Source organism: Chrysemys picta, chromosome 25 (assembly GCF_011386835.1).
Source record: "Chrysemys picta bellii isolate R12L10 chromosome 25, ASM1138683v2, whole genome shotgun sequence".
Lineage (NCBI taxonomy): Eukaryota > Metazoa > Chordata > Testudines > Emydidae > Chrysemys > Chrysemys picta.
The window spans coordinates 14,044,874-14,060,426 of NC_088815.1; the positions used below are offsets into that span (position 1 = coordinate 14,044,874).

The 15,553-nt window shown below is 63.2% G+C and overlaps 1 protein-coding gene across 1 annotated transcript; it reads left to right on the top strand.

Moving 5' to 3' along the window:
• Positions 1-2,080: 2,080 nt before the first annotated feature.
• On the top strand, positions 2,081-14,188 carry GTPBP3 (GTP binding protein 3, mitochondrial). Its single transcript, XM_005278941.4, has 9 exons — positions 2,081-2,351; positions 3,214-3,452; positions 6,109-6,195; positions 6,599-6,801; positions 7,615-7,687; positions 9,412-9,555; positions 11,063-11,228; positions 12,226-12,516; positions 13,592-14,188. The coding sequence occupies exons 1-9, from the start codon at positions 2,212-2,214 to the stop codon at positions 13,821-13,823; spliced, it is 1,575 nt and encodes a 524-aa protein (XP_005278998.3). The 5' UTR covers positions 2,081-2,211; the 3' UTR covers positions 13,824-14,188.
• Positions 14,189-15,553: the final 1,365 nt, after the last annotated feature.

Sequence of the window (15,553 nt, forward strand, 5' to 3'; positions counted from 1 at the left end):
GGTTTAGTGCCCACTGGACCAGTCTTCCTACCCCAGACCTTTGGAGTCCCGGGTATTTCCTTGGTCCTCAGACACCAGCTCTGACTACTGTTGTCCCTGCAGGGAGAGAGACGGGTTCGGTCCTGTCCTGCAGGGCTCTGGTCTGTCTTGCCCAGTGTTAGCGGAGCTCCCGACTTCTCCCCAGCTCCACCGTCTTTATTCTCTTTGGGGACGTGAGCAGTGGAGAGAATCCGCTTGGATTCCCAGCTCCTGAGGTGTTTGCAGCCCTGGCTGGTAGTGGGATCCTCCCTTGACTTGAGAGATCCAGGGGGGCCAGGCTGGGAGCCCCTATAACATAATCCTGGAGCCTCCTTCCCTGTCAAGAGCTGCCTGGGTGCTGTCAGACCATCTGGCTCTAGTTGCCGGATGCAGCTTGGGTCGGGGCCCCAGTGGGGAGTTTCCCTCTTTCGTGAGGCTGGATAGTGGCATCTCGTCTCTTGCACCGAGTGCAGCACAACACGCAGTGAGTTGCCCTCTCTGTTTGACCTCGCAATTGAAAACCATGGCCACGCTCACCTGGCCAGCCCCATGCAGCAGGCGGGGCACCTAAACCCCACTGCGGTTTGAATGGCACATGGGAACAGCCAATGTGGCAGCAGGCAGGATAGTGGAGCAGAGGAGGCCAGAAGGGAAGGGGTGAATGAGAAACTCTAGTCTCCGCCCAGTGACTCGGGCTAAATAAACCTCCAGCCCTTAATCCCAGGAAGAAGGAAAGAAAAGACTGAAAAAACGGGGTCAATAGGGGGATGCGGAAAGTGGCAGGAAAATTAGACATGGTTTGTGGGGTGAGGAGGGGGCCTAGCTAGGGGGCAGCTTTATGCTGGACCCTGGGAGCCAATGGGACGTGATTTCCGGGCCAAGCAGCATCTGATATTTTATTTAAGCCTAGAAAAAGTCTTAAGAGGAGAGGAGGCCTCCGCAGGACCTGGCTCCAGAGTCCATGCCCCATCCTGCCCTGTCTCATGTCCTTTTCCCTGACGGGGCAGCTGTGTTTGCATCCTGGGGCAGTGCCACTGGGTCACATGGAGTCAAGGAGGGTGGGGTTGCCCCAGGGATGGATGAGATCATCTTGTTTTGCAAGATCAAGAAAGCTTCCTGGATCTATCAGTTCACTGCAATAAATAATTCACTCTCTTCTCCCCCCCGGAGAACCCCCCCCCCCCCCAGTGAAACACATGAGATCAAAGGCAGATCTCTTTCTTTCTCCAGTTAGAGGATCTGTTTGTTTTTAAAACAACACCAGAAACTAGTATTTTTATTTAGGGGCAGGATGACCCAATGCTCCCACACAACACCTTCGCCTTGCCGCTGAGGTAGTTCCGGCCTTCTGCACGGGAGAGTTCGGATTCCCTCGTGCAGAGGGCACAAGCAGGTGCAAATGCAGATGCACGCCCGGCCCAGCCCCCACTCTACGGCACGGAGCTGAGATCCTGCATGACAGTGTCACCAAAACATACGCACACGCTTAACTTTACACACAGTGATTAATCCACTGAACTGCGCCCAGTGTGTAAAACGAAGCACGTGCTGTATGTCTCTGCAGAATTCAGACCGATGTAGAAATTCCACATTTGAAGCATGTTTTTCAGCATATACCACACGGGAGAGGGACACAGGCTGGAGGTGCTTGCAGGGCTACAATGGGGACAGGAGTGTGGTCCCCAAACTCCTTGGATTCCTAGGAACCGCCATTAAAATAGATTTCAGGGGTGAAATCCTGGCGCTGCCCTGCCCAGGACCCCAGCCCTGGCAAGGGGACAGGGAAAGGGCTGGGGGCAACCTAGGGTGACCAGATGTCCCGATTTTATAGGGACAGTTCTGATTTGGGGTCTTTTTCTTATATAGGCTCCTATTCCCCCCCCCCCCTCCCGATGTTTCCCGATTTGCTGTCTGGTCACCCTAGGGCGGCCAGCCCCAAACCCAGCCCAGACGCTGCGCCGAGCCCTGGGGCAGCCTCCGCCCGCCAGCTGAGCGGCGCAGGGAGGCAGCTCCGCCCCTTTCTTGGTTTTGACCAATCCGTGTGCAGCCGGGGCGGGGCCTCTTGCCCACACTTTGAGGTCGCGGAGCGCGTCAGCAGGTGCTGGCAGAGGCCGGCCTGGAGCAGGGGCTGCAGCTTCCCGGGAGCAGGGGCCCCGGGGCGCGGTGTCGGCTGCGCTCCCCGTGTTGGGGCTGATGGAGGGGGCGCTGCTGGGGGCGGGGCTTGCTCACGCCCCACCCACCCGGTTGCTGCGCCCTGCCGGGGGGGCCATGTGGCCTGGCACGTGGAGGAAGGTGCTGGCAGGGCTCAGCCCCGTGTCTGGCGCTGCTGGCAGGTGTGTGGGGGGGTCTCTGGGCTGGGTCAGCCCTGGGGGGCTGCAGCAGCAGCCGATGGCATCGGCTGCCCTTGCCGTGGCTTGCACGTGGCTGCGTGACCTGGAGCCAGTGGCCGCTGCCTCGTTCCTGGGGTCCCTGCCACGCCGGGGGTCTGGAGCGCCGCAGGGTTACGGGCTGGGATGCGCCGTGCGCCTGTGGCTCACGGGGTGCTGGACCACGGGCCGCCAGTAGCCGTGGGATGGGATCTGAATGGCTCAGCTGTGGCAGAGGCCCCGTGTGGCAAACAGCTGGTGGGGATTCTCTCTGTAACTGCGAGGCCCCGGGTGGCTGCAGACAGTCTGTGCTTTGGGGGCACTGGGTTCGGATACACTGGCACCCGCGGGCCTGCCGGCTGCCCCTGGCATTTCCCGGCTCCCTCCGGCTCAGGGAGCAGCCACAGTCCCTTTGCTCGAGGCAGAGCATCTGCTTGCCCCGGTGAGGCAGTTCGTGCATCCCCCGGCCTGGCAGGAGCCCTTGCTGCCGCCTAGGGGGATTGGATGGGATGGCTGGAACCGGCCCTCCAGGCTGCGAAGATCCCAGCCTCTTGCATGACAGGGCAGGGGTGAGGCGCGTCAGCATGAGGGTGCTGGGTCTGGCCGTGGTGCATCGAGTCTGGTGGCAGCGGTTGGTACCAGGTGCTTCAGCAGAAGGTACCAAGATGACCCCACCATGCACCTGGTGCTGCTCGTGGGGTAGGGGCAGCTCTTCGCTGCTGTATCCAGCCGTGGGTTACTGATCAGGGTGGGTGCTGGGACTCTCTTGCCCCTGTGCCCATCGCTCAGGGCAGTCTCACTTCTGGGCTTTGTCTCTGGTCGCTTTCAGGGTTGTCAAGCGGCTCTACTGCCCTGTGGGGAAGAGAGACACCATCTTCGCCTTGTCTTCGGGCCATGGGAAATGCGGCGTGGCCGTGATCCGGACCAGCGGCCCCGCCAGCGGAGCAGCCCTGCGGAGTCTAACGGGGCAGCAGGAGCTGCCCCGGCCTAGAGCCGTCGCCTTGCGGAGAATCCACGACCCCAGCTCCGCGGAGACTCTGGACAGGGGCCTGGTCATCTGGTTCCCAGGTTAGAGCTGAAGACTGCAGCAGGCTCTGTAGGGCCGCGGTGCCCAGCCCTTGCACTCCAGGGGCCTTTTGGGCAGGTCCCATCTTGGATTCACATGGGGGGTGACTGGCAGGTAGTGAGATGTTGGGGGGATATTGATTCTGTGCCGCAAACCATCACATTTGCTTTGGCTCTTACTGCCCTCAATAGCGGGATGGAAACTGCTCATTGGTGGGAGCTCCCCCAAAATGGCCCCCTGCCACTGGTCAGCTTTGCCTGCGCAGGCTGTGTGTGCTCCTGCAGCCCCTTCTAGACAGGCTCGCTCGCCCGTCTGCAGGTCCCAGCGCCAACCCTGCAGTGCCCGGACACCTGCAGCGAGGTGTCCAGCCCAGCCCTGCATGCATGTGTATTCACAGCCCATCTCTCCTCCCCCCACCCCCCACTACCAGGTGGGATTCCCGATTGCATTCTCCTGGTCATTCCCCCGCTCTCCCGGTCACTCTCCCAAGGGGGAGCTCCTGCCACGTGACATCCTGGGCGTGACCCTCCCAGCGGATCTTGCCCTGACCTCGTCTGGGGTTCTGCAAGCAGAGAGATTCCAGGATCAGGGCCGAAATGGAGGCTGGTAGCACCTGGCAGTGGGGTAGCACCTCCCTTTCTGCCTGGCGTTGTGCAGACACTAGATACCAGAGCAGGCAGTGCCCCCCGCCCCTCCTGTCCTGCACCAGTGCCAGGCCTGGGAGGGTCAGTTCTCACTGCAGCCTCGTGCCCATTGTTTGCACGTGGGATGGGGCAGGTGAGATGGGTTTTCTGTTTTTCTGATAAATCTGCAACCTCTCTCTCAACTCTGGTGGCATCTTGCCCTGTGTGTGCACGACGGGATCGGAACTGCTTAGCTCTGTGCATCATAAGCCCTATACCGAGAACAGCTAATGGGGAGTTTTCCTTTAGCTCAAGAGCTTGTGGAGCAGGAAGATCCCAGCTCTATCCTTGGTGCTTCCACGATGCTCCAAAGAGGTTATGGGTTTCTTATGGCATTTACAAACAGGATTGCATGCTCCGGCCTATTCTCTGTACCCACTCCCCTCCCCCCTGTCTATTATTGAGTACTTTGGTGTGAAAATAGGATCTTTGCTCCCTGATCCGTTCCCCACCCAGTCCCACGAGGCAGCGGTGTTATCACAGCTCGGTGAGGAGTAAACACCTGGAACAGGTGGCCTCTGGGGGTATCGAGTGGAACCTCCCAGAAAGCACCCGGCACCCGGGCAGAATTCCAACGAGGATGTTGTCTGAGGATTTCCCAGCGGGCGTGAGCGATTCTTCATCAAACGCTGCAGGGCTGAGATGTTCCCGGCTGCAGGGAGCCTTTCTTTCCTGCGGCTGAGTCTGGGGAAAGTCCGTGCAGAGTTTGACCTCCTTGGCAATCAGAGGGGCTGGGGACGGCTGCCGCCGATACCATAATTACTAACGAGCCCATCTCCTGTGTGGGGTCGGCCGTGGGTCCCCGTTCAGTGGCCGCCCTCCCAGGCGATGCCGCGTGGCCCCTTGCTGAGGCAGCAGCTGCAGGGACTGAACCCGGGACTTCTGGAGCTAACCAAGCCCCAGTCTCTATCGTCTGAGCTAACGAACTCGGGCGCCTTTAGCTCAACCTCCGCAGCCCTAGACGGCGGTGCCTGGACTGTCCTCCAGAGGGGGGCAGTGCCACGCTGCTGAGCATGCGTGACACACGCGGCTGCCCGGCGGCTGGGATAATCTGCACTGGGGAGCCAGGCAGGGCTGGGCTGGTTGCCTGCCACAGGGGTGGGGCCAGGGAACTGTTGGGGGGGCTCACTAGGGGGCTCTTCTCTTTGCCAGTACAGACCCCAGTGCCCCAGCACGGCACTAGGAGGCCCTTGGCTCTCTGGCCCCTCAAGCTCAGACCCGAAGCACTTGGGATACCCCTGGCGCGTTTTGCAAGAGCAGGGCCGTTAACTCCGTTCTGCGCCCCCGGCCAGAGGAATCGTCTTTGCTCCCTGCTGACCTCTTGCAGACCATCCCTGGGTGCGGTCAAACAAGCTGCCGTGCTCCAGCCAGAGGCGGCTGCTTTTAGGGCTGGGGGGAAGCGATTTGTAGATGAGGCTCTGTGTGACGGCACCTTTCAGGAGAGGCCCCCTCCCCTTCCATCCCTAGTCACTGTCTGGTTCTTTTCTACAGATGGAGCTTTCGTTTCCTTCTCTGCTGTCCGTAGTCTCAGCTGTGTCCCCCTTCCCGGCAGCACGCGAGCCCATCGTCCTCATTCCAACTGATGGGCCTGTGTCCCGTCCTGACGGCACCAGTGCGGAGACAGAAACAGCTTCTTTAATGTTTCATCCCGTGCCTGCCCCGGTTGGGTGGTTCCCTTACCCCTCTGCCCCCGAGGGCCACGTGTCATAGAGTCCTAGAATATCAGGGTTGGAAGGGACCTCAGGAGGTCATCTAGTCCTACCCCCTGCTCAAAGCAGGACCAATCCACAACTAAATCATCCCAGCCAGGGCTTTGTCAAGCCTGACCTTAAAAACCTCTAAGGAAGGAGATTCCACCACCTCCCTAGGGAACCCATTCCAGTGCTTCACCACCCTCCTAGTGAAATAGTTTTTTCCTAATATCCTATCCCTGTCCCAGGGGAGCGCAGCCTCTAATGGGCTCTGTGCTTTGCAGGGCCCCACAGTTTCACCGGGGAGGACTGCTCCGAGCTGCACGTCCACGGGGGGCCGGCAGTGGTGAGCGGCGTGCTCCAGGCCTTGGGTAAGTGTCTCTCTCCGTCCCTCTGAAACTCAGCGAGCCAGATTCTCGGTCGCTCTGGGCCTTGGAGGGGGAGATCTGGCCCCTGGCAATCCCTGCGGTGCAGTGGGTCGGCTCCCTGGCTGGGTTGAGCTGGCGTTGGGGCCCTCCCCCAGGCATCAGGGGCAGGGCCAGAGCGTGCTGCGGCTGTCCTGTGTATCTCAGTACCCCCAGTATAAGGTAGAGCAGCGGGGGCTGGGCAGGGATCTTGCATGGTCCCAGAATATGGCCCCAGCGGGAACCGATTCCCCTGCTGGGGAGCTCGCGTCTTCCAGACCTGGGGCAGCTTGCCCAGCCCTGCCTGGCCGCGTGAGGAGCGATGCCCCGGGGGGCCCCCGCTCAGGTTTGCTGCGTGTGGTTTTTCTAGGGTGCCTGCCCGGCCTGCGCCCGGCCGACCCCGGCGAGTTCACCAAGCGAGCTTTCCAGAACGGCAAACTGGGCCTGACCGAGGTGGAGGGGCTGGGGGACCTGATCCACGCCGAGACGGAGGCCCAGAGGAGGCAGGCGCTGCGGCAGATGGAGGGGGAGCTGGGGCAGCTGTACCAACGCTGGAGTGAGGAGCTCACCAAGGTAAGGGCCCCTCTCCCCCAAGGCCTGACTGGGGCCTGAACGCCCATGCTGGGAGCAGAGGGAGGCAGCGTGGCTAGGGGCATGGCCTGGAAGGGGGGACTCCTGGCTTCTAGTCCCGTCTTTGTCCCTGACTCCGCGTGACTTTGCCTAAGTCACTCCATCCCTCCGGGCCTTGGTTTCCCATCTGTAATGGGGGTGCTGGTACCAGCCCTCCTTTGAGCTCCATGGGCACAGAGGGGTTAAATATTCTCACACCAAGTGTATTACCCATGTTCCCAAGGGCTGCGTTTGGCAGCACCTGACTCCATCCCCAGACAAGGTTAGAATCAGCCTGTACCCACCCTGTGCCAGGTTCTGGGAGGACAGAACTCCGCAGTGCAAGGGGTCATGTGAAAGGCTGGGAGTCCAGACTCCTGGTTCTGCTCCCCGCTCTGACGCCAATTCCCTCGGTGGCTTTGGGCGAGTGGTGTCCTCTCTCTGGGACGCCGTGTCCCCAGCTCCAGCGCTGACCCTGCTTTGAGCTCCCAGGAGGGAAGCACTAGCTAAGGGCGAGGCGTTAGTGGCTAGCACAGGGTCACTGAAGCAGCTGGCCTGGTGTAAGGGACCCCTGCACCCCAGGAGGATAAGACACCTGAGGGAGCCGGAGAAGGGTCCCGGGCTCTGGTTTGCCGTTCGCTGCTGAATATGGAGGGGCCCCGGGGGAGCAAAGGTCGACCCCGAATCCTGCCATCGGAGCCTGGGTGCGGGAGCCTGACCTGCCGGCAGGATCGGGGACATAATTCACGACGTGCCGTCCCCCTTTCCGCCCCTTAGGCTCTGGCCCACGTAGAAGCCTTTATCGACTTCAGCGAAGACGACAATCTAGAGGAGGGCGTGCTGGCTCGAGGTAAGTGGTGCTGGCCTGTCCTTAAAGGGGCAGCGTCCGCCCGTGCCTTGCACCTCGCGCTGTCCCTTGTACTGGGGCTAAGCAGGGGCGAGATGCTGCCATGGCGGTGTTCCCCGCTCAGGTTGGGCTGGTGTGAATGACGACACAGGGGTCCGGAGAGCAGTGACCTGGGGCCGCGACTTCTAGGACCCTGCAGATCTCTGTCTGCGACGCCCTGGAGCGTTACATTACGAAGACTTCTGGGAAATCTGAATTTCCTCTGCTGCTGTCTGGTTGGTTCGTTCGATATAGGCTGTGCCATGGATCCGGTCATGCCCACGTGCTGTGCCACGGGGGCACAGGGGCTAAAGGCTGCCAGGGGTCAGTTTCATCTTGTTCCTGGTCAATTTCACAGGGCACCACACAGCAGCAGTGCCTGGGTTTCCATGGCAGCAAGGGGAAGAGTTTAAATTCTGGGGAGGGAGCCTGTTTTAATTGGAACTGGTGACAAATTAACTCATACCAAAATCTAAATCCTGAGCCCTTGAACTGGTGGTTGATTGAGGTGCTGATCCGGTTGGGGCACTGGATTAGGACTGGTCTGGTTCAAGTCCTAGCTCTGCCACAGACTCCCTGTGTGACCTGGGGCAAGTCACTTAATCCACCCTGGGTCTCCATTTCCATTTGTGCCGTGAGGGGGGTGATGGTCCTCCCTTTGTCCCTCCAGATTGAGCGTTTGTTGGGCAGAGATTGTGTCTGCAGGAGCGGGCCCCGCTCTCTGGCGAGGTCCACCCAGCGCAATGGGGCCCTGCTCTCTGGCGAGGTCCGCCCAGCGCAATGGGGCCCTGCTCTCTGGCGAGGTCCGCCCAGCGCAATGGGGCCCTGCTCTCTGGCGAGGTCCGCCCAGCGCAATGGGGCCCTGCTCTCTGGCGAGGTCCGCCCAGCGCAATGGGGCCCTGCTCTCTGGCGAGGTCCGCCCAGCGCAATGGGGCCCTGCTCTCTGGCGAGGTCCGCCCAGCGCAATGGGGCCCTGCTCTCTGGCGAGGTCCGCCCAGCGCAATGGGGCCCTGCTCTCTGGCGAGGTCCGCCCAGCGCAATGGGGCCCTGCTCTCTGGCGAGGTCCGCCCAGCGCAGTGGGGCCCTGCTCTCTGGCGAGGTCCGCCCAGCGCAGTGGGGCCCTGCTCTCTGGCGAGGTCCGCCCAGCGCAGTGGGGCCCTGCTCTCTGGCGAGGTCCGCCCAGCGCAGTGGGGCCCTGCTCTCTGGCGAGGTCCGCCCAGCGCAGTGGGGCCCTGCTCTCTGGCGAGGTCCGCCCAGCGCAGTGGGGCCCTGCTCTCTGGCGAGGTCCGCCCAGCGCAGTGGGGCCCTGCTCTCTGGCGAGGTCCGCCCAGCGCAGTGGGGCCCTGCTCTTGGTCAGGTGCTGAGTCTCTTGCTCGTTATCCAGGGGCTGCTGGGCCCTGACGGAATGGGTTGGCGTTGGTGGCACATCAAGGCCCCAGCAGGTGCATGGGGGTGACGCGGTCGCCTTCCCCCCCAGCTACAGCACGAAGGACGAGCGGCCTCGTACTGGTGTCGGGGGTGGGATGGGGGGTGCTCCCTCTGTCCCCTGTGCGGGCCTGACTGCCGGATTGGGGCCGCAGTGGGTTGCTGGGGTCCCTTCCTCTGTGCTGCGGTTTGATTTCATTTCACTTTTTGCTTTTTTGTTTCTTCCCCTCCTCCCCGCTCTCCGGGTGCTGACCCGGTCCCAGTGGACGCTGCCGTGCAGGCGCTGGAGGAGGAGGTGAGGGGACACCTGCAGGACGGGCGGCGCGGGGAGCGGCTGCGCGGGGGAGTTCACGTGGTGATCGCTGGCCCCACCAACGCTGGCAAGAGCAGCTTGCTTAACCTCCTGTGTGAGTCGGGGGGGGGGGGGGAGAACCTCCAGCCGCAGCTCTCAGTGTCCCCGGTCACTCGGTGCCTCGCCCACCCCAGAGGATGGTTCAGTCCCGTGTGGGGCTAGGCGCTGGCTGGACAGCCAAGGACAAGGGCCCTTCATTCACCGATCGGGTACTGGCCCTGCGAGAGCTTCCCGCTGCCGGGGAGAGTTCACTCTCCATTCAGTCCTGGCTTCTCTGTGCCAGCATCTGTGCCAGGGATGCCAGTTGCCCCAGCACCAGGGTCTTTATTCTAGTGTTGTGGCCGATGCCAGGGACGGGCCTGGGGCTTCCAGAGGCGAACGCACCGGGCTCCACCTCCGGATCTGTACGGGGGCTGGAACAGACTCCCACACTCTGTGGATCAGGCACAGAGCGCGGCACAAACCATGCCCTGGCCGGTGGGCTACCATGGTGCCCCCTCCCTCCACACCCCAGACACCCAAGCCGTGGGGCCTGATCCTGCTGCTCCCCCCACCCCTCTGCAGAATTTGGTCCCGGGGCCAAAGTCTTCCAAACCTGCCACTGATTTTTGGCTGCCCCAGGGGTCGGGTTTGTTTGGGGCGAGGGCTCGGCACAACCGGAGACGCCTGGGGCGGATTCTCTGAGGTGCTGACACCTGCGGGTGCCCGGCGCTGCTAGAATTGGGCCCAGGCATCCCAGGCTCGGGGCCTGCGCTGGTAGCATGTGGGATGGATCCGTGGCTGTGGCGGGATGGGGTGGAGGTGAGACTCTCTGGATCAGGGCATGAGCCCCCAGGTCGGGGACTCCACCTGCTGCTTCGGGCTGGTGAGTCGCTTGTTGTTGCTAATGAGAAACTGTCTCGATTTCCCCGCCCGCCCCTGGGGTTAGGAAACTCACTGGACAGCTCCCCGGTGCCCACTAGATGGCAGCACGAGTCCCCGCTGGTCCAGGTGCTGAGTCTCTTGCTCGTTATCCAGGGCCCTGACGGAATGGGTTGGCGTTGGTGGCACATCAGGGCCCCAGCAGGTGCATGGGGGTGACGCGGTCGCCTTTTCCCCCCCCCGGCTACAGCACGAAGGACTAGCGGCCTCGTACTGGTGTCGGGGGTGGGTGCTCCCTCTGTATGGGTTAGACTGGGGGGAGCTGCTGGGTCTGGCCTCCCCACATCTCTGCAGCTGTCCCTTTGGGCTCCCCGGCCTCGCCAGTTACAGGCCCTGACGACCCCAAGATGCCTCTGGCCCCTGTTCCCTGGGGGAAGGTGGCCGTACAGAGGGTGCCCTGTCTGGAGGGTCAGGAGACTAGGCCTAGAGGGGTCTCCCCAGAGGAGCCCCTGGCGAAGGCCCTGGAGAGGTGGGGGCCCAGATCTTGCTGGATGTCGGGGCCAGGGAAGGTGTGTCTGGGGGGTGGCAACCCTGTGCTGAGGGCTCCTCCTTCCAGTCTCACTCCTAGCAACAGGCCTCACCACCGATTGTTCCCAGCGTGGTCCCTGAACTCCCCCCAACCCCTCGCTCTCTCTGTCTAGGCCAGAGGCCTGCGGCCATCGTGTCCCCCATTGCGGGGACGACGCGGGACGTGGTGGAGTCGGCTCTGAACATCGGTGGCTATCCCGTGGTGCTGAGTGACACGGCCGGGCTGCGGGAGACCCAAGATGCCATTGAGCGGGAGGGCGTGAGCCGAGCTCGGGAGAGGTGAGGCAGGCGTTGGCTGGGGAGGGTGGAAAGGCGACCGGTGGCCTTTCCCCGAGGCCCTGTCGTGTGCCTCACAGCAGCTTTGTTCTGAGACACAAGAATAGCGGGGGGGGCTGCGGGTCGGGACTGAGGGGCACTGGGGGAGCAGGGGGCTGCGGGTCGGGACTGAGGGGCACTGGGGGAGCAGGGGGCTGCGGGTCGGGGTGAGGGGCACTGGGAGAGCAGGGGGCTGCGGGTCGGGGTGAGGGGCGCCGGCAGGGCTGGGAGAGCAGGGGGCTGCGGGTCGGGACTGAGGGGCACCGGGAGAGCAGGGGGCTGCGGGTCGGGACTGAGGGGCGCCAGCAGGACTGAGCTGCAGTGATTTCCCGGTAGCTATAAGGTCCGTGTTGCTCTGCTGAGCTGACATGTCGGTGACCCGCAGCCCAGACGGAGGCTCCTCTCCCAGCAGCTGCCGGGCTGCCAAGCGACCCCTCCCCTGGGAAGCCCCTGCCTGCTGGCTCTCCCGGGCCTGGCCGGTCACGGGGGCCGGATGCATGGGGCTGTGTCCGTCTCTGGCTATGGCCTGCAGGGTGTCAGGCAGGCACTAAACAAACTGCCGGATCCTTCCCGTGAGCCAGGCCCATCCCAGCCCCTCCTGGGACATCAGCAGTGTCGCCCAGCAAAGGGCCTGCGGCTTGGGCCTCTGTCTGTCCCGTGCGGGGGGGGAGGCGCTGACTGTGGGGCAGATTCTGAGACCCGCTCACGGGGGCTGTGATTGGAGGGGGGGGGGGGGGAGGTCATGTCCCGTTCCGGGTGCGGGGGGGGGGGGGGGGGAGGAGGGCGCCTAGTGACGGGGCGGGGGGAGTCACGCTCAGCCCCCTCTTGGTACCATTAACCCCGTGTTTGCCGTCCATTGGGAGCAAGCGCCCCCTCTTCAGCGGGCAGCACTCCCGGGATGTGCATGGGGGGGGGGGGGGTGTCTCCCTGCCCAGTGTCACGGCTCTTTTTCCCCCCCCAGGCTGCAGCAAGCGGACGTGGTGCTGGCCGTGCTGGCCGCGGTGGACATTGCTCCGGAGCCTGGGTGCCTTGCCGACGCCTTGCGAGCCGTCCTGCCCCCCGGAGTCCCGGCCCGACGGGCGCCCTGCATCCTGGTCCTGAACAAGGCGGACCTGCTGGAGGAGGGGCGCGGGGGGGCCCTGCTGGGAGCCTGTGGGGAGGGGGCGCTGCCCCCCACCTGCCTGCTCTCCTGCAAGACTGGCGAGGGCGTGGCCAGTCTCCTGAGTCTGCTGGGGACACAGCTGGAGCAGCTGTGAGTTCCCGGGGGTCACAGTCGAGCAAGGGGAGGGGGGTTGTGATGGGAGGGGCAGGGGCTAGGCCAGGCCTTGGAGGCAGGGGTGGGGAGGCGTCTCATGGGCTGGGCCCTGGGTGGCTGTGCTGTGATGGAGGACGCAGTGATGCCCTCTGGCAGCAGGGGGCGCTGTCTGGGGTGGAGAAGGGGCTGAGGGGATCTGTTGACACTGGAAATCGATGCTGCAAACTCTCCGGGGTGTGAACTCAGCTGCTGGCTTGGCTCTAAGCACCATCCCATCCGTGTCCACACAGCTCCCAGCCCAGCGGGGCCTCGTTCCCCGCGGGGGGCTTGTCCTGAATGCACTGCGTCTGTCAGTATCCCAGTAACACCTGGAAGCCACAGGTGAGCTCAGGGCCCTGCTGTGCCAGGACCTGCACAGAGAGAGAGGCCCTGCCCTACGGAGCTCCCAGCCTGAATAGATAAAGGCTGGGTGGGGAAACTGAGGCACAGAGTGACGTGACGCACGGTCACTCAGCAGGCAGTGGGAGAACTGGGAATAGAGCCCATCTCCCCGAGCCCCAGCCCAGTGCTCTGTCCGCTAGACAGCGCAGCCTCCTTCCGATCACGGAACTGCTGAGCGGCCTGGAGGTGTGGAATACGCCCAGAACAGCTAGAACTAGCAAGAGCTTTGAGAGGCCTCCGATTTCCAGCGTCCTGGCTCAGTGGGAGGGGGGTGGCTTTGGGGGGGTTGGAAATGGAGCTGCTAAAGCACCTTGGCTCATTCAAACAGCCTGCTTGCTGTGTGGTTGGAAGATGGGAGCAGCTCCTGCATGGGAAGTTTCCTTGCTGCCAGTCAACAGCAAAGTAGGACAGGCCCCGTGCACATAGTGTCTGAGGTCAGTGACGCCCTAGGACTCCGCTCTGGTGGCAGCGGGATTAGGAGCTAGAGGAGAATCGCCATCAGCTGCAAGCGGTACAGGGTTTATGACACATAGCGTTGCAGAGGGCAACAGTGCCACCACCTGCCCGAAGCTTCTATTTGGTCTCCTAAGTGAGCTGGGCTACGGGCGTGACCCCTCCTTTCGTCTGCCAGGTGCGGCGACCCTCTGGCCGGCTCCCCGAGCCTCACGCAGGCACGGCACCGCCTCCACCTCACCAGCTGTCTGGGCTCGCTGGGCCGGTACCACGGCTACAAGTCCTTGGATCTGGTGCTGGCAGCCGAGGAGCTGCGGCTGGCCCGCAGGCACCTGGGGAAGATCACGGGCCGAGTCAGTGCCGAGGAGATCCTGGATATCGTCTTCAGGGACTTCTGTGTCGGGAAGTGAGGGGCCGGCCGGGCTGGGGTGTTGCTCGGGCCAGGGGCTGAGGTCCCCGTGCGGCATTGGGGGAAGAGCGAGGGGATATTTCAACTGAGACGCTGGGCACGGGAGGAGCCGGGTCTGCGATCTGCTTCGGCAGCGATGAGTGTGCAGGTCTCAGCTTAGCTCCCGCAGCAGTTGTCCTCGGGGCTGGAGAAGCTGAGGGACAATGACAGAGGTCGGTGGGGGGGATCCCAGGGGGCTGCGGGGCAGCAGCAGCGCTGGGTGTGCTGGGGGCACAGAAGGCAGAGGACAGCCCCCTCCTGCACCCGACTCTCAGGGCTGTTTTTCCCCCCCATTGTGTTTATTAAACCCCCAGTACCTTTCCCTGCCCTGTGATCTGGTCTTTCCTCCTGCCAGCATGAGGCCCACGGAGGTGCCCAACCTTCCATTGCCCGGTGACCAGCGGGCGCTGGGGAGGCAAGGGGAGATGGCCCAGCTGGGGGGGGAACGGACTATTTTCCTTCTTTCCAGGGTGGAGGAACACCTGGGCGAGAGGAAGCGGTGTGTAGAGCTGGCCCTGTAAGAGGAAAAGGGGGGGGGGAGTGACTGGCCTGTGGTCTGTACAGCTGGGGAGGGGTGAGGGTGGCTGGGGTTGGGGGGTTCCCATTAACATGAAGGGTTAATGAAACTTTGCCAGTGCAGCGTCCGAGAACACTTTGGTCATGTGAATGAATTCAGCCTCCCAGCGCCTGGAGCCCCACTTTATGGGGGGGGGACTGAGGCAGGGGGGAGGGAGTCTCTCCGTTCAGAGTCAGCTGTGTGCTCGGAGCTGTACAGGGCCCGGCTGCGACGGGGTGGGGGTGGAGCAGTCAGGATTTGCTGGGAGGGTTTTCGCCTAGCCCTGCTGTTGGAGTGAGGGGGGGTAGCGCCTTGGGGCGCTGGAGCTGCCGGCGCTCGTCCACGTGTTGGGGGCAGAGCAAGAATGGAACCCAGGTGTCCGGCCCCTCGGGCCGCCTGCTCTGGTCACAAGCCTCAGACGCTAGGGAGCAGCAGGGCGCTGGGTGCCCTGGCGCAGGGGTTATGCCAGGAGCTGGTTCTTGGGCCAGGCAGGTTCTGTTCCCGCAACGGATACACGTTTCTCCCCTGATCCCATGTTCCCAGGCTGAGCGGAGGAGCCGGGCATTGCTGTTCCTAGACTAACCAGCTGGGGGTGCCACAGAGCGAGGTTAGACCAATTCTCTCCAGGCAGGGGCCCTAGCCTCTAATCTGTCCAGGAGTGGGGGGCAGCACCCCTCGCCTCAGGGGGGTTATATTGGGGGTGCCCCCTGAGCGTGGAGGGTGCCAAGGGGGTGAGGGAGCCTGTGTGTGGTGGCTCTTCCCTGTCTGTCTTCCAGGGGGGGCGTCTCTGGAGCTGGGGGTCCCCTGGGCCAGCGGTGGAAAAACATGGGGCTAGGAGCAGCTCTGCTTCCAGGGGAGGAGAGTAAACAAGGGAAAAACCGGCTTGAACGTCACGTCCCGGGGCAGTGTCTCCACGTCAATCAGAAAGCCGGGGCCCTGGTGGCTGTAGCCCTCCGTCCCCCCTCTCTCTGCTGCAGCCTGCTCCCTGCGTGCCCTTTCCAGGGGCTGGGCCGGCCCCCCCTCGGCAGCCTGGCTCTGTTTCCAGCGTGTGGCCTTTGGCTTCTCTGCCTCACTGGCCCCACGCTCTCCCCTGGGGCTCGTTACCGCTGGGGTTCCCGGCCTCCTGCTGAGGAAGC